Below are 25,169 nucleotides of genomic sequence, written 5' to 3'. Positions count from 1 at the left end.
TTACCAGAGCGTCCACAGCTATTGCCTGAGGGTCCCTTGACCTGGCGCAATATCTGTCCAGTTTTTTGTTGAGGCGGGACGCCATCATGTCCACCTTTGGTTTTTCCCAACGGTTCACAATCATGTGGAAGACTTCTGGGTGAAGTCCCCACTCCCCCGGGTGGAGGTCGTGTCTGCTGAGGAAGTCTGCTTCCCAGTTGTCCACTCCCGGAATGAACACTGCTGACAGTGCTATCACATGATTTTCCGCCCAGCGAAGAATCCTTGCAACTTCCGTCATTGCCCTCCTGCTTCTTGTGCCGCCCTGTCTGTTTACGTGGGCGACTGCCGTGATGTTGTCCGACTGGATCAACACCGGCTGACCCTGAAGCAGAGGCCTTGCCTGACTTAGGGCATTGTAAATGGCCCTTAGTTCCAGGATATTTATGTGAAGTGACGTTTCCATGCTTGACCACAAGCCCTGGAAATTTCTTCCCTGTGTGACTGCTCCCCAGCCTCTCAGGCTGGCATCCGTGGTCACCAGGACCCAGTCCTGAATTCCGAATCTGCGGCCCTCTAGAAGATGAGCACTCTGTAACCACCACAGGAGAGACACCCTTGTCCTTGGAGACAGGGTTATCCGCTGATGCATTTGAAGATGCGATCCGGACCATTTGTCCAGCAGATCCCACTGAAAAGTTCTTGCGTGGAATCTGCCGAATGGAATTGCTTCGTAAGAAGCCACCATTTTTCCCAGGACCCTTGTGCATTGATGCACTGACACTTGGCCTGGTTTTAGGAGGTTCCTGACTAGGTCGGATAACTCCCTGGCTTTCTCCTCCGGGAGAAACACCTTTTTCTGGACTGTGTCCAGAATCATCCCTAGGAACAGCAGACGTGTCGTCGGAATCAGCTGCGATTTTGGAATATTTAGAATCCACCCGTGCTGTCGTAGTACTACTTGAGATAGTGCTACTCCGACCTCTAACTGTTCTCTGGACCTTGCCCTTATCAGGAGATCGTCCAAGTAAGGGATAATTAAGACGCCTTTTCTTCGAAGAAGAATCATCATTTCGGCCATTACCTTGGTAAAGACCCGGGGTGCCGTGGACAATCCAAACGGCAGCGTCTGAAACTGATAGTGACAGTTCTGTACCACAAACCTGAGGTACCCTTGGTGAGAAGGGTAAATTGGGACATGGAGGTAAGCATCCTTGATGTCCAGAGACACCATATAGTCCCCTTCTTCCAGGTTCGCTATCACTGCTCTGAGTGACTCCATCTTGAATTTGAACCTTTGTATGTAAGTGTTCAAGGATTTCAGATTTAAAATAGGTCTCACCGAGCCGTCCGGCTTCGGTACCACAAACAGCGTGGAATAATACCCCTATCCCTGTTGTAGGAGGGGTACCTTGATTATCACCTGCTGGGAATACAGCTTGTGAATGGCTTCCAATACCGCCTCCCTGTCGGAGGGAGACGTTGGTAAAGCAGACTTCAGGAACCGGCGAGGGGGAGACGTCTCGAATTCCAATTTGTACCCCTGAGATACTACCTGCAGGATCCAGGGGTCCACTTGCGAGTGAGCCCACTGCGCGCTGAAATTCTTGAGACGGGCCCCCACCGTGCCTGAGTCCGCTTGTAAGGCCCCAGCGTCATGCTGAGGACTTGGCAGAAGCGGGGGAGGGCTTCTGTTCCTGGGAAGAGGCTGCCTGCTGCAGTCTTTTTCCCCTTCCTCTGCCCCGGAGCAGATATGAGTGGCCTTTTGCCCGCTTGCCCTTATGGGGACGAAAGGACTGAGCCTGAAAAGACGGTGTCTTTTTCTGCTGAGAGGTGACCTGGGGTAAAAAGGTGGATTTCCCAGCCGTTGCCGTGGCCACCAGGTCCGATAGACCGACCCCAAATAACTCCTCCCCTTTATACGGCAATACTTCCATATGCCGTTTGGAATCCGCATCACCTGACCACTGTCGCGTCCATAACCCTCTTCTGGCAGAAATGGACAGCGCACTTACTCTTGATGCCAGAGTGCAAATATCCCTCTGTGCATCTCGCATATATAGAAATGCATCCTTTAAATGCTCTATAGTCAATAATATACTGTCCCTGTCCAGGGTATCAATATTTTCAGTCAGGGAATCCGACCAAGCCACCCCAGCACTGCACATCCAGGCTGAGGCGATTGCTGGTCGCAGTATAATACCAGTATGTGTGTATATACTTTTTAGGATATTTTCCAGCTTCCTATCAGCTGGTTCCTTGAGGGCGGCCGTATCAGGAGACGGTAACGCCACTTGTTTTGATAAGCGTGTGAGCGCCTTATCTACCCTAGGGGGTGTTTCCCAACGCGCCCTAACCTCTGGCGGGAAAGGGTATAATGCCAATAATTTTTTAGAAATTAGCAGTTTTTTATCGGGGGAAACCCACGCTTCATCACACACCTCATTTAATTCATCCGATTCAGGAAAAACTACGGGTAGTTTTTTCACACCCCACACAATACCCTTTTTTGTGGTACTTGTAGTATCAGAAATGTTCAAAACCTCCTTCATTGCCGTGATCATGTAACGTGTGGCCCTTCTGGAAAATACGTTTGTTTCCTCACCGTCGACACTGGAGTCAGTGTCCGTGTCTGTGTCGACCATCTGAGGTAACGGGCGCTTTAGAGCCCCTGACGGTGTTTGAGACGCCTGTACAGGTAATAACTGATTTGCCGGCTGTCTCATGTCGTCAACAGTCTTTTGTAAAGTGCTGACACTATCACGTAATTCCTTCCATAAGACCATCCAGTCAGGTGTCGACTCCCTAGGGGGTGACATCACTATTACAGGCAATTGCTCCGCCTCCATACCATTTTCCTCCTCATACATGTCGACACAACGTACCGACACACAGCACACACACAGGGAATGCTCTGATAGAGGACAGGACCCCACTAGCCCTTTGGGGAGACAGAGGGAGAGTTTGCCAGCACACACCAGAGCGCTATATATATACAGGGATAACCTTATATAAGTGTTTTTCCCTTATATAGCTGCTGTATAGATTTATCTGCCAAATTAGTGCCCCCCTCTCTTGTTTTACCCTGTTTCTGTAGTGCAGGACTGCAGGGGAGAGTCAGGGAGCTTCCCTCCAACGGAGCTGTGAGGAAAAATGGCGCCAGTGTGCTGAGGAGATAGGCTCCGCCCCCTTCTCGGCGGCCTTTCTCCCGCTTTTTTAAGGAAAAATTGGCAGGGGTTAAATGCATCCATATAGCCCAGGAGCTATATGTGATGTATTTTTTGCCATATAAGGTGTTTTTATTGCGTCTCAGGGCACCCCCCCCCAGCGCCCTGCACCCTCAGTGACCGGAGTGTGAAGTGTGCTGAGAGCAATGGCGCACAGCTGCGGTGCTGTGCGCTACCTTATTGAAGACAGGACGTCTTCTGCCGCCGATTTTCCGGACCTCTTTGTCTTCTGGCTCTGTAAGGGGGCCGGCGGCGCGGCTCTGGGACCCATCCATGGCTGGGCCTGTGATCGTCCCTCTGGAGCTAATGTCCAGTAGCCTAAGAAGCCCAATCCACTCTGCACGCAGGTGAGTTCGCTTCTTCTCCCCTTAGTCCCTCGGTGCAGTGAACCTGTTGCCAGCAGGATTCACTGAAAATAAAAAACCTATACTTAAACTTTTTTACTAAGCAGCTCAGGAGAGCCACCTAGTGAGCACCCTTCTCGTTCGGGCACAAAAATCTAACTGAGGCTTGGAGGAGGGTCATAGGGGGAGGAGCCAGTGCACACCAGGTAGTCCTAAAGCTTTTACTTTTGTGCCCAGTCTCCTGCGGAGCCGCTATTCCCCATGGTCCTTTCGGAGTCCCCAGCATCCACTAGGACGTCAGAGAAATTTCAGCTGTGCCCCCTTGCAATTAGAATAAAAGAACTCCCATGAGCAGGGGCCTTCCTATCCTGCGTTTCATGTCTGCAATTATTTTATTTATCTAGCGAGTCCCCGTTTTACGCCCGTTTTCCCCACAGCATGGCAAAGTACTGTATACCTTATAAATCAATCAATAATAATGATACATAATAAATATAAACCTAAATTTAACCACACTTTGAAATATATCGTTTGTTGACAACATTGACATCACCTACATACATTCATTAGCCCTAACCAATCCATAGAGGCTACATACAAAGTGTAATTTAGTATAGTGCATTTAGTGTAGGTGGAAAATGTACACCAATATCAACCATACATTGGCCTTCACTGTATAACTTGTACCACAGCTTCCATATACACGACAGTCCAGATGTAATGGTCAAAGGCATTTTCAGTTTTGACAGCAAGTTAATAAATAAGGCTGCTTAGTGTAGTATTCCCTGGGTTAATGCATTATGTATAGATACAAAACATACCTTATTATATTCCAGATCCCAGCATTTCACCTGCTTGTCCTCTCCACAAGAAAATAAATACGGGCTCCTGTTGCTCACAATCACTCCTCGGACAGTGCTTATGTGTCCTGTTAAGGACAGCTTTAATTTACCACTTGCCAGATCCCAGATCTCGAGAGAAGATAGAAATTAAGTCAAACAGTGCAGCACAAAAACTCTATAAACCAAGAATCTTATTAAAACGATGACAAGAAATCACGCTACAGTTGTGCTTTGTATTAAGAGGATGTCTCTCCTGGGCCCACTAACAGTAGCTGGAGTCATGTGTTCTCTACTGAAATATAGACAGAGACAGAGAGAAAACAGAACAGCATCAGACATTAGTGGAGCAGAGCCAAAGAGCCGGGTCTTCATTGCATAGTGTGTAAGATGTAACCAAGACTGCTTCTTTAAATTCTTAAAAATTTTATAGAGAGAGACAGATATATTTTACACATACATATTTATTTTCTTTTAGGTAGCACCGTTACTGTTTGTTAAACACTATGGGTGTGATGTACTAAATGACGTCACCGCCATTCGTCATAATGTTAATCGCATATGTACTTACATATGTGATCAGCATTGCGAAGGACAGCTCTTCCGATAAGAGCTGTCCTTTGCAATCTCATGCGGCTCCCTGACTTCCGGGGTTTCGCCCAGGGAGTCAGTCTGCGCATGCTGGGAGGGATCCCTCACACTAGTGCGGCGAGGGAGAAGCCCATAGACTTCAATGGGGTTTCGCCAGTAAAAGCTGGTGATCCCTTCCGCTGCGCTGTCCTGGTGTCCGTGGCTTAGTACATTAGGAAAATGCGGTAAACGGAGGTTTACTGCATTTTCTGTTTAGTACATCCCGCCCCTTTAGAGGAAGCATAATTACAACAACTGGATAAAAAAAAAACAAGCGTACATCTTCACGTTAAAGCTACCAATGGAAACAGTTACTTATAAATGGGTATAATCCCCACAAGTGCAGGGCTTCTAGTACTGCCGTGTCACATATGCACATCGTATTATAACTCCAGGTAGTGCCATCATAAACACATTTATAATTGGGCTTGAGAAACAGGCAATTGATATATCATCTTATCAATATCTTACTACTGATAAAAAGGCATCTGTCCTTTGTATATAGTGGTTACAATACTCTGTAATTGACAAACTCACATGTTCTACGTGTACATGGTCTATAGAGCAAACACAGATTTTGTGATTTTTTTATACATAATTTCTTTCATTTCCTTTGACATAACTACCATGTTATTAAGTAAATGCTGAACGCTAGCCAAGTGAGACCGCTTCTATTTCAGCAATTTACTTGTTAGTTGTATTGATTCGCACATCTAAACCATTCTAACGTGGAAAAGCAAATTGCTTTTTCTCCACTGCTGAAGCCGGCATGAAGAAAATTACAAAGGCACAATGGGAGCACTGGAAATTATACCCTTTAGCACGAAAGAACAAACTCTGTGGTGAAGTCCTCTTACCTTAATTGTCCTGTCTGCCGAGCCTGTAACAAACCACTGGTTCCCAGGTTCAACGGCTATGCATCGCACCCACCCTAAGTGACCACTGATAACCTGTACAAAGAGCACACACTTCATTTATACAAAGTGAAGACAATACAAACAAGTTTATGAGACGATGCCTAGCAACCACAAGAAAGATTATGTGTTAGGGATATACTGCAGGATACTATATAAAACGTAAGTTCCCAAAGGCATAAGCTACTTAAATATATCAGTTACGACAAAGCTATTTATTGGTAAAATGATTTCCGCTGCAAATAGCTACAGAAAACTGCAGGTGAGCTATGAGCAGGAAACAGCCAACGTACTATGGGAAGCACTGATAATGGTCCATGATGATTACTGTTATTACACGAGAAAGAGGTTAACACTTACGCGGTACAGTTTCCAAGGGGGGTGCCACTGTGGTTTGGGCATTGTTGGCGCTTTCTTTGCTAAGGTCGAGTGTTTTGTTCCACCAGACTCCATAGCAGCCTTAAATACAAACAGATATACTGAACCTTTTTCAAAATGAAAACTGTTATACAAAAAGAGTGATAAACTTGAGGAAAAATAGGATTTTAAATACCTACCGGTAAATCCTTTTCTCGTAGTCCATAAGAGATATTGGGGACACATTAATACGATGGGTATAGACGGGGTCCAAAGGAGCCAGTGCACTTTAAATTTCTGCCACTGGGTGTGCTGGCTCCTCCCTTCTATGCCTCCTCCTACAGCTCAGTTATAGGTAAACTGTGCCCGAAGGAGAATTACATACTTGAGAGAAGGAACATAACAACAGGAAGTGTGGTGAGATTTCTAAACCAGCACACCATAGCATAACTGGGCCAGCAACATCTGGCAACATAAACAGCAACGGAACAGGTAACACCTAACAGAGAACCTGTAGAAAGTCACTGCACAGAGGTGGGCGCCCAATATCCCTTATGGACTAAGAGAAAAGTATTTACTGGTAGATATTTAAAATCCTATTTTCTCTAGCATCCATACGGGATATTGGGGACACATTAGTATGATGGGGATGTCCCACAGCTTCCAGAATGGGCGGGAACGTGCGGAGATATCTGCAGCACTGCCTGCCCAAACTGGGTATCCTCTCTGGAAAGGGTACCAAACTTGTAGAACTTCACAAAGGTGTTCTTCCCGACCAGGTAGGGGCTCGGCATAGTTGCAAGGCTGAGACTCCACGGGCAGCCGCCCAGGAAGAGCCCACCGATCTAGTAGAGTGAGCCTTTAGAGACAAAGGAACAGGTAAGGCTGCCGACAGATAGGCCTGTTGCATAGTAAGTCGAATCCAATGAGCAATGGACTGCCTTGTAGCAGGGCAACCCTTCTTCTGGGCATCATAGAGCACGAACAAGTAATCAGCCTTTCTGATCCGAGCTGTACGCTTGACATAGATCTTCAAGGAACGTACAGCATCCAATGTCTCCGGAGGAGCAGAAGCCTCAGAACGGAATCACAATAGGTTGATTCAGATGAAACAACCTTCGTCAGGAACTGCTGTCTAGTCCGGAGCTCCGCCCTGTCCTCATAAAAGACCAAATACGGACTTTTATACGATAAGGCCCCCAATTCTGAGATACGTCTAGCAGAAGCCAGGGCCAGTAACACCGTCTTCCACGTGGGGTACTTGTCTTCTACAGTCATCAGAGGTTCAAACCAGGAGGACTGTAGAAATTGTAATACCACATCCAAATCCCAAGGAGCCGTAGGCGGAACAAACGGAGGTTGGATGTGAAGCACTCCTTGCAAGAAGGTCTGAACTTCAGGCAGTATAGCCAACTTCTTTTGGAAGAAGATTGAAAGAGCCTAAATTTGAATCTTAATGGATCTCAGACGTAAGCCTTTTGATCCACTCCCGCCTGCAGGAAACGAAGGAATCTTCCCAAGTGAAAATCGGCAGATGGATATGTGCATTCCTTGCACCAGGAGACGTATCTCCGCCAGATATAATGATAGTGTTTTGACGTCACAGGTTTCCTGGCTTGCACCAAACTGGCAATGACCTTTTTGTAAAGTTCCCTGTGAGCTAGGATGTTCCGCTCAACTTCCATGCCATCACATCAAGCCACCGTAAGTCCGGGTAGATGAACGGGCCTTGTTGAAGAAGATCCCTTCTGAGTGGTAGAGGCCAAGGATCTTCGATGGACATATTCAGAAGATCCGTGTACCACTCTCTCCGGGGCCAATCCGGGGCAAGCAGAATTGCTTGTACTCCTTGATGCCGGATCCTATTGAGCAGGAGAAAACATGTAGACCAGCTGGTAAGGCCAAGGCGACGTCAGTGCATCCACTGCGCACGCCTGAGGGTCTCTGGTTCGCGAGTAATAGGAGCGTAGTTTCTTGTTGAGGCGAGACGTCATCATGTCGATCTGGGGCAACCCCAATGGTCGATCTGTTGAAACACTTGGGGATGTAGGCCCCATTCCCCCAGGTGGAGATCGTGGCGACTCAGGAAGTCTGCTTCCCAATTGTCCACTCCCGGAATGAAGATTGCGGACAGCGCTAGTGCATTTATTTACGCCCAGAGTGCAGGCCCTGCTTTTTGTCCCTCCTTGTCGATTGATGTACACCACAGCCGTGGCGTTGTCCGACTGTACCTGGATTGCTTGATCCTGGAACAGAAGGGAGGCCTGAATCAGGGCTTTGTAGATAGCCTGAAGTTCCATGATGTTGATCGGAAGAAGGGCCTCTTGTGCAGACCACCTGCCCTGGAACTGCGCCCCTTGGGTGACAGCCCCCCATCCTCTAAGACTCGCATCTGTCGTGAGGAGAATCCAATCCTGAATTCCGAAGCGTCGACCTTCCTGGAGATTGGTACACTGCAGCCACCACAGGAGTGAAAACATGGTCCGGGGGGACAGTTGACTCATCCGGTGCATCTGAAGATGGGAACCGGACCACTTGTGTAGGATGTCCAGTTGAAAGGGTCTGGCATGGAACCGTCCATACCGGATGGCCTCGAACAAGGCTACCATCTTTCCCAACAATCTTAAGCAAAGATGAATGGAAACTCGAGTCGGTCGGAGAACCATGCGAACCATTTCCTGGAGAGTTCTCACTTTGTCCTCTGGGAAGAACACGTTCTACGCTACAGTATCCAGTAGCATTCCCAGAAACAGGAACCGCTGAGATGGCTCCAGGTGGGACTTCTGTAAATTGAGGATCCACCCGTGGTGTGACAGAAGATGTATAGTGCGATCTATATGGAGCAGTAAGAGCTCCCTGGAGCTGGCTTTTATGAGGAGATCATCCAGGTAAGGGACCACGTTGACCCCCTCGACCCTGAGCTGGAACATCATTTCCGCCATCACCTCCGTGAATACCTTCGGAGCTGTAGATAGGCCAAAGGGTAACGCCTGGAACTGGTAGAGATCGTTCAGCAGGGCAAACCTCAGATAGGCCTGATGAGGATGCCAAATTGGGATATGGAGGTAGGGGTCCTTCATATCCAGGGACACAAGGAATTTCTGTTGTTCCAGGCCTGCGATCACTGCTCGCAAAGATTCAATCTTAAATTTGAAAACCTTTAGGTAAGGATTCAAGCACTTCAGATTCAAAATTGGCCTCACAGACCCATCCGGTTTTGGCACAACGAACAGCCTGGAGTAATAGCCTTGTACTTGCTGTTGCCGGGGTACTGGAACAATGACTTGGGACTGGACCAACTTTGTGATGGCCTGTAGTAGCGTAACACGTATATTTTTCAAAGCTGGTAAGCTTGATTTGGAAAATCTTTGGGGAGGAGCACTGTCGAACTCCAGCTTGTAACCCTGAGAAATAAGGTCCCTTACCCAGGCGTCCTGGCAGGAACTTTCCTAAATGTGCCTGAAGTGACGTAACCAGGCTCCCACCTCGAGATACTCCTGGGGTGGGCGGCCACAGTCATACTGATGTCTTTGCGGAAGCTGAACTGGTGCTCTCTTCTTGAGAGCCGGCAACAGCTGGTTTCTTAGGTTTTCCCCTGGTGCCTCTAGCTGCATTTGATGGACCAAAAGGACTTAGTAGACGGACCCGGGTAGGTACGTCTAGCAGGCGGAGCCCCCGAGGGAAGAAACGCAGATTTCCCAGCAGTAGCTTTCGCGATACATGCGTCCAATTCGCCTCAAAAGAGCCATTCATCTGTAAAGGGAAGAGATTCCACATTACTTTTGGAGTCAGCGTCTGCAATCCACTGACGCAACCTTATGGCTCTGCGTGCTGACACAGACATAGCAGTGGTTCTAGCATTAATATTGCCAATCTCTTTTAGGGAGTCACAGAGGACTCTTACCGTGTCCTGAATGTGTTTTAGTAAAGCACCCGTATTAACTAGGGTCATGTCACCCGAGAGACCCTCCTGAATTTGAGTAGCCCAGGTGTGAATTGCATGCGTCATCCAGCAACCTGCAATCACCAGGCTTTGAGATACCCCTGCAGCAACGTAGATAGATTTCAGTGTGGCCTCAATTTTCCTATCCCCTGGGTCCTTTACCGTGAAGGAGCCCGGAGCCGGGAGTACCGCCATCTTAGAGAGGCGAGAGACCGAGACATCTAGAGCCGGAGATTCTTCCCAGAACTTTCTACACCCAGGGGCAAAGGGGAATGTATTCAAAAACCATTTTGGACACCTGATATTTTTTTATCTGGATTCTTCCAGGCTAGTTTAAATAGATCATCTAATTCCTTAGAATCAGGAAATGTGACAGTTTGTCTTGAGGGAGGAAAAACGACTGCTGATTTTCAGCGTCATCTAGGGGGAGCTTTAGCACCTCCCTTATAGCTAAAATGAGGGGTTCAATACCCAGTGTAGGAGTGGAATCCCCACCTATGGGATCCACATCGTCCCCATTATCCTGTATATCATCATCAGAATCTGATAGAAGTGCAGGTAAAACACGTTTATGTGGACCTGCAGTAGAGAGGAGGGGATGGGGAACATCAGCCCTGGAAGCAAGATCCGCTACTGCTTTTTGCAGTTTTTGTGTTTTGTTGGCATTTGCAGTGAGCTGAGATGACATATCAGACATCATAGTTTTGATAGCCCCTAGCCAGGTGGGCTAACGACTCCTCCCCTTCATTGTCCTCAGCATTGATATGATATGGAACCAGATGAAAGAGGGGAGAATCTGGCATTACATACACTGCATAACTTTTATTTTACCATAATGAAAACACAACCCACATATAACACAGACTGATTACAATGCAAGCCTGCACTATTGCATGTGAGAGGAGACGCAGAGGAAAAGGACCCAGCACACCCGACGCTGCAGAGCCCCAGTGAGGCGGTCAGCGTTTTACAGAACAGTAAGAACTGCTTATACAATGTAATTTCCTCAGAGGAATAATATCTGTGCACAATCAGCGGCTCTCTCCCTAATTAACACGCTGTACCAGTGATCCAGCGTGTGACAGTCCGAAGGAGCTGTGAGGCTGCTGCTGCTTATGCAGAGGAAGGCGCCAAAATGCAGCTGAGTCCGCTCTGATGTATCTCCGACCCACGTAGTGACGCCGGAGTTACACAGCTATATTTATACTGGCCCTGTCTTTTAACTATGCTGTAGCATTACATGAATGTTTGGTACAGCCATCGCTAACAAGTCTCATGCAGGGGCTATAGCGGGTCCCCCCCAGGAGGAACCCGTATGTCTCACCCGCGCTTCTGCCACACCAAGAACCGGGGGACCCCCCTACCGGGGTCCCCGGTGTGTACTCACCACCGAAGATCACCTTCAGGCAATGTTAGGGGAGTGCGGCTTGTTGCGGTTGCGACAGCCAAGGCGTAGTGCCCCGCTGAACAAACAAACCCTCAGGACGGTGGTCCTGCAGCGGAGAATCGGCTCTGCACCTCACGATGCCGTTGACCGTCCCCTCCCCTAACTCCCACGGTGCAGGTATGCTGTTGCCCAAACAGCATACCGAAATACATAAAACTTTAAAATAAAAAGAAGAAAAACTCTGAAGCTAGCAGAGTGCAACCTCTCCTGACGGCACTTTTTTCTAAACTGCCTGTGGGAGGGGGCATAGAGGGGAGGAGCCAGCACACACAGTGGAAGAAATTTAAAGTGCACTGGCTCCTTTGGACCAGTCCATACCCATTGTACTAATGTGTCCCCAATATCCCTTATGGATGCTAGAGAAAAAGTATGTTGACATGTTGACACCAGAATGTCTACAAATTTTTTTTACTTTTTTTAAGGTTAAGCTAAAATATGTAAAAAAAAAACACCTGTATTTTGACATGTTCAATGTCAACATTCACGAATGTCGACATATTGTCCATCTTAACATTCTGGATGTCAATTTTTCACACTACACCCCTTTACGTCCCCTATCTTTGAGTTACAGCTTCTACTAACACAGGCACATAAATATACAGGCTATAATTTTGTAGTAGACCTGGAAATTGGAAACGGCAGAGAGGGACTTTCTGCTATTAAAATGGTAGCTGTTTACTAGTAAAGATTTTTTATTTTTTTTAAATGCACAAAAAGGAAGCAAGTAGCAAGGATGGCGTCTTTCCTACAGACATCTTCCACATACAGTGATGCCTTTCTGCAGGTGTAGTCCATTACCACTCATATCTGTACAATGAGCCAGCAATAGAGGTGCAGACGTTGCTTCACAATGGAAGCAGACACTCGCATGGTAATGGGGCCCACACACAATGCTATCTGTGCTAGGTGAGATTTGAGCCTATACAATCTGGGCTATGCGATTTGGACTAAGTGGTGTATGCTATTTGAACTACATCCAATTTTAAATACACTACAATGTACTATGTGTGCTGTAGTACAAAAATGTGAAGGCAGGTTCACATACTATTTTGCCTTGAGATATGGACTAGATATGGAGCGCACATCGCATCGCAAGGTACAATACACACGGTGCTATTTGAACTAAAAAGATCAAATAGCATGCAATAATTGCACCGTGTGTGTGTACCATTACTACGGAAAGGGGTAACAGATGAAAGTTCTCTCACCAAAAACTATTCTACCCAATCACATCCCCTCTATACAGTCCACACATAACTACATACTGTCTTTGTTACACTCATAGAAACAGAATTTGATGGCAGTTAACTACGTGGCACATCTAGTCTGACCCTTTTTTAACCTTGTTGTCACCTCAAACCCTATTAGATCCTTAGTTCAGTGTAAGGATATTCATATGCCTATCCCAAGCATGTTTAAATTGCTCTACTGTATTAGTCTCTACCACCTATGACGGGAGGCTATTCCACTTGTCCACTACACTTTATGTGAAGAAATTTTTTCCCCAGAACCTACAGCACCTCCCTCCATTTTCAGTGCATGTCTCTGTGTTCTCCTTTGAAGAATGTCTCCCCTATTGTACCTTGTTAAAACTCTTTATATATTTGAAAGTTTCTTTCATGTCCCCTCTTTCCCTTCTGTGCTCCAAACTATACATGTTAAGATCTTTTAGTCTATCCTGGTAAGTTTTCAGATGTAGGCCATGCACCATTTTAGTTGATCTTCTTTGTACAGTCTCTAATGTATTAATATCCTTCTGGAGATATTGTCTCCAGAACTGAACACTGTATTCAAGATGAGGCCATACCAATGTCTTCTACAGTGGCATTATTACTTCTTTCTGCTGCTGATTCCTCTCTCTATGCAACCAAGCATCTGACTTGCCTTTCTTATTGCTTTTTTACATTGTTTACTTGCCTTTAAGTCACCTGAAACAGTGACACATAGATCCCTTTCCTCCTCAGTAGTTTCCACTATAGCACCCGTGATACTATATTTAGCCTTAGGTTTTTTTGAGACCCAAGTACATGATTTTGCATTTTTTGGGGGCATTAAACTGTAGTTGTCATGCTACTGGCCTTTCCTCTAGTCTATCTAGATCATCAATCATTAGTTTTACCCTTCCTGGTGTGTCAACCCCTATTGCATCTGCAAGAAGGCGTACCTTTTGCAATGTCATCAATAAAGATATTAGAAAGCACTGGTCAAAGTACAGATCCCTGGAGCACTCCACTAATAACCTTTCCCTCATGTGAATGCACTCCATTTACTACAACTCTCTACTTTATATCCGGCAAACAAGATTGAATCCTGTAAATTGCTGGATTTTAGGTACTCTACAACTCTTTCTTTTAAGAGTCTTTATTTTAATTTCCCTACTACTGATGTAAGGCTCACTGGTCGTTAGTTACTTGCCACGTTACACTAACCCCAGGGCAACAGTACTGTGTGACTGGATCACACAGCCCATCAATAACCTCTGAAATCTGGCTGTACCAATATGCAATATGTAGCACCTATCCTGTTATTACCTAATCTTGTTTTATTACCCTTCAATTGTAAAGTGCAATGCAATATGTTGATTCTATATAAGTAACTGTTAATAAATAATGAAGTGGACATAGGCACGAGTACCATTATTTTAGCACTCTAGGCTACATGTTTCATAATATTAGCCAAAAGGTTGAATATACATTGTGTGGAAGACAAACAATGCTTTTCACTGTCAATTATAATAGGCGCTCCTTTACATCAAATGTGACAATAATAAACAGCATTATTACTGTTTATTATCGTCACATTTGATGTAAAGGAGCGCCTACTACAATTGACACACAACATTTTTGTATACATGTTTATCAGGGTGAGGGATACGCCCCACTTGTGTGTAAATTGTTGAGGCGGCACCTTCTGTGCGCACAGAGAGAATCCATATCTCTGTAAAAGAATGCTTTTCACTGTGATAGCCAACGTTTCAGAGGCAAAAATACCAAGAAACAAACAGAACTACTGATACTGCCTCTGGCAATAATCTACAGCTGAAAGTACTATGGGGGTCATTCCGAGTTGATCGTAGCTGTGCAAAATTTTGCACCGCTACGATCAACTTTCCTGACATGCGGGGGGACACCCAGCACGGGGCTAGCCCGCCCCGCATGTCAATCCGGCCCCCCCTCGCAGAAGTGCAAAGGCATCACACTGCGGCGATGCCTTTGCACTTCAGGAGTAACTCCCGGCCAGCGCAGCTTTAGCGTGCTGGCTGGGAGCTACTCCTCGCTCCCTGGCCCACAGCGTCTGCGTATGACGTCACGCAGCCGCTGCGCCCCCCCCCCGTTCGGTCCGGCCACGCCTGCGTTGGCCGGACCACGCCTACGAAACGGCGGCCAAATGCCGCCGTTTCGCTCCCTCCCGCCCATCGATCGCCTCTGCCTGTCAATCAGGCAGAGGCGATCGCTGCCCTGCTACGGCTGTGCCGCAGGCGCACAAAGGCGCCGGCGCATGCGCAGCAGGGACCCGTTCGCTCTGCTGCGTGAGCAGTAAATGCTGCATACATAGTCAGATAAAGGATATAGTCACAGTTCCTTCACGTCTCTAGACCCAAAATTGGAGGATCATCATTAGGTCCCCGCCGCGGTTTACAATAAAAGGCCCACTGTTATGCAATATCAGGAGAGGCAGCTGCCTCGCATCACAGGTACTGCAAGAGTGCTCATTGCCAACAGGCGGCATTATAACATTTTCAGAACATGTGCTTCCTAAAATGTGTACCAATACTGTTCACCAAATGTATCACTGAGGGGGCTTTATGCGAGGTTAGAAACAAACACGGGAATCCTTCATTTGCACAAAAACCATAGAGAAATTGAGACACTTGTTGCAAATTACTTTTACGGTCGAGAGCACAGTCTAGCAGACATTAAACTGGTGCTGAAAAGATGTCAATATCTGATACACTAAAGCTGGGTACACACTAGAGAGGACATGTCAAACCCGCGGGAAGCATGCAGCCCACAATGCATACTTTTGCGCCCCAAGTTTACTTTTCTTAAAAACAATGGAATGCAGCCCGCCATCGCAGGATGAGTTACTGTTGGCCTGTCTGCTGTGATCGGAGCTTAGCTCTGATCGGGCAGCATTTACCGTTTTGCACAAGCACGAGAAGATGGGGAAATGTCCACGGGGGAGCTGCTGCGTATGCCCGGCTGCCTTTGCAAAGCTCTACCCCCTGCTGTATTCCTGAAGCCGTCATGCCCTGTAGGTGTGTCTGCCCGACTGCCCTGTGTACCCAGCTGCCCTACTTGCAGGAGGATTCTTTTGAACGTGGATCGAAAAATATCTCTCAACAAAGAAGATAAATTGGAGGTGGCTGGCACAGGAGTTGGAGGCTGAATATACACAGGAGGCACAGCGGGCTTGTGGGTGGAGGGGACACAAGGAGCAAGAGGGGATACCAGGGGGCATGTGGCTGGATTGCAGGGATAGAGGGGGCTGTAAGTGACACATTTTACTAGCTCATACTGATATGTATCATAGAGGAGAGGGGACCGCACAGTGATATATGAGGGGGAATAATACAGCTCCCAGCACACACTGATAAGTGGTATTATGAATAACTAGAGGAGAGGGGACCGTACATATGTGAGGGGGAATAACACAGCTCTCTGCTCACACTACATATATGATGGGGGAATATCACAACTCTTTCACAAAAGTAGTTTTCTTCCTGATACCTGACATCTCTTTGATTATACTTTATTGTTGATTTTTCTAACAAACCTTTCAAAATTGCATATAAGACTTTCTTTTTCTTGCGGCCCACCCAAGACTTAAGCTGGCCATACACCTAAAGATTTAGGGTTATATTCAATTAGGGTCAAAAACTGCCGTCTGTCGAAAAGACGTCAGTTTTCGACTTTTCTCTATCGTCCTAGTGGATGCTGGGGTTCCTGAAAGGACCATGGGGGATAGCGGCTCCGCAGGAGACAGGGCACAAAAAGTAAAGCTTTAGGATCAGGTGGTGTGCACTGGCTCCTCCCCCTATGACCCTCCTCCAAGCCTCAGTTAGATTTTTGTGCCCGGCCGAGAAGGGTGCAATCTAGGTGGCTCTCCTAAAGAGCTGCTTAGAAAAGTTTAGCTTAGGTTTTTTATTTTACAGTGAGTCCTGCTGGCAACAGGATCACTGCAACGAGGGACTTAGGGGAGAAGTGAACTCACATGCGTGCAGGATGGATTGGCTTCTTTGGCTACTGGACATTAGCTCCAGAGGGACGATCACAGGTACAGCCTGGATGGTCACCGGAGCCTCGCCGCCGGCCCCCTTGCAGATGCTGAAACAAGAAGAAGGTCCAGAATCGGCGGCATGAAGACTCCTCAGTCTTCTTAAGGTAGCGCACAGCACTGCAGCTGTGCGCCATTTCCTCTCAGCACACTTCACACGGCAGTCACTGAGGGTGCAGGGCGCTGGGAGGGGGGCGCCCTGGGAGGCAATGAAAACCTATTTTTGGCTAAAAATACCTCACATATAGCCTCCGGGGGCTATATGGAGATATTTAACCCCTGCCAGAATCCGTTAAGAGCGGGAGACGAGGCCGCCGAAAAAGGGGCGGGGCCTATCTCCTCAGCACACAGCGCCATTTTCCCTCACAGAAAGGCTGGAGGGAAGGCTCCCAGGCTCTCCCCTGCACTGCACTACAGAAACAGGGTTAAAACAGAGAGGGGGGGCACTAATTTGGCGTTAAAAATATATAAAAAAGATGCTATAAGGGAAAACACTTATATAAGGTTGTCCCTATATAATGATAGCGTTTTTGGTGTGTGCTGGCAAACTCTCCCTCTGTCTCTCCAAAGGGCTAGTAGGTCCTGTCCTCTATCAGAGCATTCCCTGTGTGTGTGCTGTGTGTCGGTACGTGTGTGTCGACATGTATGAGGACGATGTTGGTGAGGAGGCGGAGCAATTGCCTGTAATGGTGATGTCACTCTCTAGGGAGTCGACACCGGAATGGATGGCTTATTTAGGGAATTACGTGATAATGTCAACACGCGGCAAGGTCGGTTGACGACATGAGACGGCCGACAAACAATTAGTACCGGTCCAGACGTCTCAAAAACACCGTCAGGGGTTTTAAAACGCCCGTTTACTTTAGTCGGTCGACACAGGCAGGGACACTGAATCCAGTGTCGACGGTGAATAAACAAACGTATTCCTTATTAGGGCCACACGTTAAGGGCAATGAAGGAGGTGTTACATATTTCTGATACTACAAGTACCACAAAAGAGGGTATTATGTGGGATGTGAAAAAACTACCGTAGTTTTTCCTGAATCAGATAAATTAAATGAAGTGTGTGATGATGCGTGGGTTCCCCCCGATAGAAAATATGGGCGGTATACCCTTTCCCGCCAGAAGTTAGGGCGCGTTGGGAAACACCCCTTAGGGTGGATAAGGCGCTCACACGCTTATCAGAACAAGTGGCGGTACCGTCTATAGATAGGGCCGTCCTCAAGGAGCCAGCTGACAGGAGGCTGGAAAATATCATAAAAAGTATATACACACATACTGGTGTTATACTGCGACCAGCGATCGCCTCAGCCTGGATGTGCAGAGCTGGGGTGGCTTGGTCGGATTCCCTGACTAAAAATATTGATACCCTTGACAGGGACAGTATTTTATTGACTATAGAGCATTTAAAGGATGCATTTCTATATATGCGAGATGCACAGAGGGATATTTGCACTCTGGCATCAAGAGTAAGTGCGATGTCCATATCTGCCAGAAGATGTTTATGGACACGACAGTGGTCAGGTGATGCAGATTCCAAACGGCACAAAGGTGTATTGCCGTATAAAGGAAGAGGAGTTATTTGGGGTCGGTCCATCGGACCTGGTGGCCACGGCAACTGCTGGAAAATCCACCGTTTTTACCCTAAGTCACATCTCTGCAGAAAAAGACACCGTCTTTTCAGCTTCAGTCCTTTCGTCCCTATAAGAGTCATATCTGCCCAGGGATAGAGGAAAGGGAAGAAGACTGCAGCAGGCAGCCCATTCCCAGGAACAGAAGCGTTCCACCGCTTCTGACAAGCTCTCAGCATGACGCTGAGACCGTACAGGACCCCTGGATCCTACAAGTAGTATCCCAGGGGTACAGATTGGAATGTCGAGACGTTTCCCCTGCGCAGGCTCCTGAAGTCTGCTTTACCAAGGTCTCCCTCCGACAGGGAGGCAGTATGGGAAACAATTCACGAGCTGTATTCCCAGCAGGTGATAATTAAATTACCCCTCCTACAACAAGAAAAGGGGTATTATTCCACACTATATTGTCGTACTGAAGCCAGAAGGCTAGGTGAGACCTATTCTAAATCTAAAAAAATTTGAACACTTACAAAGGTTCAAATCAAGATGGAGTCACTCAGAGCAGTGATAACGAACCGGGAAGAAGGGGACTATATGGTGTCCCGAGACATCAGGGATGCTTACCTCCATGTCCCAAATTTGCCCTTATCACTAAGGGTACCTCAGGTTCGTGGTACAGAACTGTCACTATCAGTTTCAGACGCTGCCGTTTGAATTGTCCACGGCACCCCGGGTCTTTACCAAGGTAATGGCCGAAATGATGGTTCTTCTTCGAAGAAAAGGCGTCTTAATTATCCCTTACTTGGACGATCTCCTGATAAGGGCAAAGTCCAGGGAACAGTTGGAGGTCGGAGTAGCACTATCTCGGATACTGTTACAACAGCAGGGGTGGATTCTAAATATTCCAAAATCGCAGCTGATCCCGACAACAAGTCTCCTGTGCTTAGGGATGATTCTGGACACAGTCCAGAAAAAGGTGTTTCTCCCGGAAGAGAAAGCCAGGGAGTTATCCGAGCTAGTCAGGAACCTCCTAAAATCAGTGCATCATTGCACAAGGGCCATGGTAAAAAAATGGTGACTTCCTTCGAAGCAATTCCAGTCGGCAGATTTCATGCAAGAACTTTTCAGTGGGATCTGCTGGACAAATGGTCCGGATCGCATCTTCAGATGCATCAGCGGATAACCCTATATCCAAGGACAAGGGTGTCTCTCCTGTGGTGGTTACAGAGTGCTCATCTTCTAGAGGGCCGCAGATTCGGCATTCAGTTTTGGATGTTGGTGACCACGGAGGCCAGCCCGAGAGGCTGGGGAGCAGTCACACAAGGAAAAAATTTCCAGGGAGTGTGATCAAGTCTGGAGACTTTTCTCCACATAAATATAGCTAAGGGTAAATTTATAATGCTCTAAGCTTAGCAAGACCTCTGCTTCAAGGTCAGCCGGTATTGATCCAGTGGGATAAAACATCACGACAGTCGCCCACGTAAATAGACAGGGCGGCACAAGAAGCAGGAGGGCAGTGGCAAAAACTGCAAGGACTTTTCGCTGGGCGGAAAATCATGTGATAGCACTGTCAGCAGTGTTTCATTCCGGGAATGGAAACTGGGAAGCAGACTTCCTCAGTAGGCACGACCTCCACCCGGCAGAGTGGGAACTTCATGGGGAAGTTTTCCACATGATTGTAAACCGTTGGGAATTACCAAAGGTGGACATGATGGCGTCCCGTCTGAACAAAAAACGGGACAGGTATTGCGCCAGGTTAAGAGACCCTCAGGCAATAGCTGTGGACGTTCTGGTAACACCGTGGGTGTACCAGTCGGTGTATGTGTTCCATCCTCTGCTTTTCATACCTAAGGTACTGAGAATTATAAGACGTAGAGGAGTAAGAACTATACTCATGGCTCCGGATTGGCCAAGAAGGACTTGGTACCCGGAACTTCAAGAGATGCTCACAGAGGACTTATGGCCTCTGCCGCTAAGAAGGGACTTGTTTCAGCAAGTACCATGTCTGTTCCAAGACTTACCGCAGCTGCGTTTGACGGCATGGCGGTGGAACGCCGGATCCTAAGGGAAAAGGCATTCAGGAAGAGGTCATTCCTACCCTGGTCAAAGCCAGAAAGGAGGTGACCGCACAACATTATCACCACATGTGGCGAAAATATGTTGCGTGGTGTGAGGCCAGGAAGGCCCCACGAAGAAATTTCAACTCGGTCGATTCCTGCATTTCCTGCAAACAGGAGTGTCTATGGGCCTCAAATTGGGGTCCATTAAGGTTCAAATTTCGGCCCTGTCGATTTTTCTTCCAGAAAGAATTGGCTTCAGTTCCTGAAGTCCAGAAGTTTGTCAAGGGAGTATTGCATATACAACCCCCTTTTGTGCCTCCAGTGGCACTGTGGGATCTCAACGTAGTTCTGGGATTCCTCAAAACACATTGGTTTAAAACCAGTCAAATCTGTGGATTTGAAGCATCTCACATGAAAAGTGAACATGCTCTTGGACCTGGCCTGGACCAGGCGAGTGTCAAATTGGTGTTTTTTTTCTCAAAAAAGCCCATATCTGTTTGTCCATTCGGACAGGGCAGAGCTGCGGACTCGTCCCCAGTTCTCTCCCTAAGGTGGTGTCAGTGTTTCACCTGAACCAGCTTATTGTGGTGTCTTGCGCCTACTAGGGACTTGGAGGACTCCAAGTTGCTAGATGTGGTCAGGGCCCTGAAAATATAGGTTCCAGGACGGCTGGAGTCAGGAAAACTGACTTGCTGTTATCCTGTATGCACCCAACAAACTGGGTGCTCTTGCTTCTAAGCAGACTTTTGCTAGTTGGATGTGTAATACAATTCAGCTTGCACATTCTGTGGCAGGCCTGCCACAGCCAAAATATGTAAATGCCCATTCCACAAGGAAGGTGGGCTCATCTTGGGCGGCTGCCCGAGGGGTCTCGGCTTTACAACTTTGCCGAGCGGCTATTTAGTCAGGGGCAAACACGTTTGTAAAATCCTACAAATTTGATAACCTGGCTAAGGAGGACCTGGAGTTCTCTCATTCGGTGCTGCAGAGTCATCCGCACTCTCCCGCCCGTTTGGGAGCTTTGGTATAATCCCCATGGTCCTTTCAGGAACCCCAGCATCCACTAGGACGATAGAGAAAATAAGAATTTACTTACCGATAATTCTATTTCTCGGAGTCCGTAGTGGATGCTGGGCGCCCATCCCAAGTGCGGATTATCTGCAATACTTGTACATAGTTACAAAAATCGGGTTATTATTGTTGTGAGCCATCTTTCAGAGGCTCTGCTGTTATCATACTGTTAACTGGGTTCAGATCACAGGTTGTACAGTGTGATTGGTGGGGCTGGTATGAGTCTTACCCGGGATTCATAAATCCTTCCTTATTGTGTACGCTCGTCCGGGCACAGTATCCTAACTGAGGCTTGGAGGAGGGTCATAGGGGGAGGAGCCAGTGCACACCACCTGATCCTTAAGCTTTACTTTTTGTGCCCTGTCTCCTGCGGAGCCGCTATCCCCCATGGTCCTTTCAGGAACCCCAGCATCCACTACGGACTCCGAGAAATAGAATTATCGGTAAGTAAATTCTTATTTTTAAGGTCGAATAGTGATTCGACCTATTCAATCCCATCAGTTTTTACTCGACGAGTCGTGGAATTTTAAGTGAAATGGAGCCAAAATCGACAGGATTTGGCCCCGTTTCCGACCATCTCAGTCCGACATAAAATAATGTCGGACTGAGATGTAGGACCCAGTGGAGGAGAGGAGGGGGAGGGGGGGGGGCGCGGGGAGAGCTGCGGCCATACAGGGGAGAGAAGTGCTACAGCACAGCGCTGCAGCAGGATGTCTCATAGCCGCGCTGCTCACAGCAGCGTCCACCCGGCTCCAGAAAGTGAGGTCACGCTTGCTGGAGCGACACTGCCGTGAGGTCTGGCAGCTGTGAGACGTCCTTCTGTAGCGCTGCTCTCTTCCGTCTGCCCGCTGGCCTCCCCTTCTCCTCCTCTGGGTCCCTTATCTCAATTCCACTTTTTTAAAGTCGAATTGAGATGAGATTGAAGAGGGGTGGTCGGATCCATTCCGACAAATGCATGTCGGAATGAATCCGACCCTAATTGAATATACCCCTTATTGTCCAATCTGGCTGGTCCCAACGAAAATCTGGTAATGTATGGGAGCATATGATAATTGACCATTTGCTCCCAAACACTGAAAAACAGACAGACAAATTGGTTAAATCCATTTGATTTAACCAATTTGTCTGAAGAACAGTTTTTGTCAGTTTTCTGGCATTTCGGAGCAAATGATCAATTGTCATTACCAGATTTTCATTCCATCCAGCCACATCGGACAATAAATCTTTAGGTGTATGGCCAGCTTTAGACCTAGATTATTCGGCCCAGTTTGGATTTTGAGTTTGACATGCCTGCACTAGAGCAATCTCTGTCGTTTCCTGTTAAATCGGAAAAACATCAGCTGGATAGTTCAGTGTGTGCGCCCGATCTACATGCTCCAACGGTCTCATGCAATATCTTCTTGTTGGATGCACTGCATGGCCAATTGGACCCGGTGTGGTGTAATGAATGACGGAACAGTGCTCCTTCCTTCACTATAGCGCTCCTCTATTTCTGCTCCTTCCTTCACTATATCATTCTGTGTACCATTTAATCAATGTCGGCCCATCGGCTGCCAACACATCATTCTGATGTGTAGCCAGCCGAAGAATAGACATCAATTTTACTATGTGGCTTATGTTGTCTCGGGATACTGCCTGCACCAATCACAGCAAACCCCACAAATAATCACACATTGTGTTTTCAGCAACGTGTGTAATAGGTTTTCATGGTAAGATCTTATAAAAGCCTGCAATATTTTTTTCTCCGTTAGGAAGTATGTTTCGTTGCCTAACTTTCATTGATATCACTACATGTCCCTTACGTTGTATTATCACCACAATAGTGCTATCTTTTAGTTCTTCATGTGTTATACAAAGAGCACCAAGTTAACTTACCAGTGACAGGCCAGGTGGCTGTGAGCGCTCAGAAAACCCAGCTTGCCTGTAAATATCGCCAACACCAGCTGCAGTGCGGTGAGCATCTAACCTGGGTAGAACAGAAGTTCAAAATTACTAAACGTAAGATTGTCATTGTGCAACATAAGGGGTATACCAAATTTTGAAGAATCTATATTTTCTTCTGATTACCTTATTTACACACAGGGGATTACAGAACAACAGTTGTGCATAAAAGCATGGATCACTAGGTGCAATGCTTATTAATGTTCCATATATTGCTTCGTTAGTGGTCTGTGCAGGGATAATATGTGAAAGATTTACCTTGATTGTGAAGGTGGGAGTGCCAGAGCCAAAGACTGTGCTGCGGATTCACTGGGCATTCTTTGGATCTGAGTATCTGCCGTCAATGCAACACCTAAAAACGACAGCATGTATAAGACACAAGTGATGTTATACATGCAAAAACTCCAGGGAAGGACGAAATACATTTCCAAAGAGTGTGAGCTTAAATGTACATTTTTAAAATATACTAGCTGAAGTACCCGGCGTTGCCCAGGTTTAAATGTTCAAGTTATTAAGTTGTCAAAGAGAAGGACGTATCTGTCAAAATTTTAAAAACAATTAGTAGCTCTTCCAACACACCAATGAGGTAACTGCCCGGTGCCGTTTTTTGTTCTTGGTGTTCTCGCCAGTAGCCCTAATCCCCAGCTTTCCTTTCTATTCAGTTTTATAATCACTATTACTTTGCGAGATGGGTTTAAAGTTTTTCTTTTGTTGCTATTCCAGGCTTTTGGGTACACAATATTTTTGTCTTCCCATCTCTATTTATGTCAGTTATTTTAGTTCACTGATTAATGGTTATTTTAGGAAATTAAATTAAGGTTATTTCTGTCAGTTATTACAGTTCATTAATGTTTTCATCCAAAATCATCCAGTGGAAGGCCCAGAACAGACTCCTCACGTCTGCATGGCGCATTCCGTCGTGAGGTCCAACCGGGACCCCAACTACTCCACTAAGCATCCCAGACCAATTGCCACCCCACTGTGAAGTTATCATCAAAATCCAGTTCTGCCCAGCGCATTCTGCCATGATGTCTGACCGGGTCATAAACCCCAAACCTCCACTCCCCTGAAACCTGTCTGGATGCTTAACCACAGACCGACCTATTCATTTTAAATGTAAGATTTATATATGCTGTGAAATAGAGGCAGATACTTTTCCATCATGCAATATCATCAGGGAGGCTTATGATTAGCTCCAGTCTATTCTGCAGGCGGACAACGACCCTAAACATACAGCCGAAGTCATTAAGAACTATCCTCAGCATAAAGAAGAACAAGGAGTCCTGTAAGTGATGATATGGTCCCTACAGAGCCCTGATCTCAACATCATCAAGTCTGTCTGGGTTTACATGAAGAGACAGAAGGCAAGCCTATATCCACAGAGGATCTGTGGGTAGTTCTCCAAGATGTTTGGAACAACCTCCCCGCCAAGTTCCTTCAAAAACTGTGTGCAAGTGTATCTAGAAGAATTGATGCTGTCTTGAAGGCAAAGAGTGGTCACACCAAATATTAATTTGATTTAGATTTCTCTTCTGTTCATTCACTTTGCATATTATTAATTGCTAAAAA

At 46.8% G+C, this 25,169-nt stretch overlaps 1 protein-coding gene across 1 annotated transcript in view; it reads right to left on the bottom strand.

The window, feature by feature from the left end:
• Window positions 1-25,169, bottom strand: part of PLRG1 (pleiotropic regulator 1) — a 128,749-nt gene that overhangs the window by 38,430 nt on the left and 65,150 nt on the right. The window contains exons 5-9 of the mRNA XM_063920516.1: window positions 23,859-23,952; window positions 23,535-23,625; window positions 6,294-6,392; window positions 5,877-5,969; window positions 4,372-4,521 (exon numbers count right to left, since the gene is read on the bottom strand). Of these exons, the coding sequence (XP_063776586.1) occupies window positions 4,372-4,521; window positions 5,877-5,969; window positions 6,294-6,392; window positions 23,535-23,625; window positions 23,859-23,952 (527 nt within the window). The remainder of the gene's footprint in view (window positions 1-4,371; window positions 4,522-5,876; window positions 5,970-6,293; window positions 6,393-23,534; window positions 23,626-23,858; window positions 23,953-25,169) is intronic.

The sequence above is a fragment of the Pseudophryne corroboree genome, chromosome 1 (genome assembly GCF_028390025.1).
Source record: "Pseudophryne corroboree isolate aPseCor3 chromosome 1, aPseCor3.hap2, whole genome shotgun sequence".
Classification (NCBI taxonomy): domain Eukaryota; kingdom Metazoa; phylum Chordata; class Amphibia; order Anura; family Myobatrachidae; genus Pseudophryne; species Pseudophryne corroboree.
This window is presented reverse-complemented; position numbering and strand designations above follow the sequence as displayed.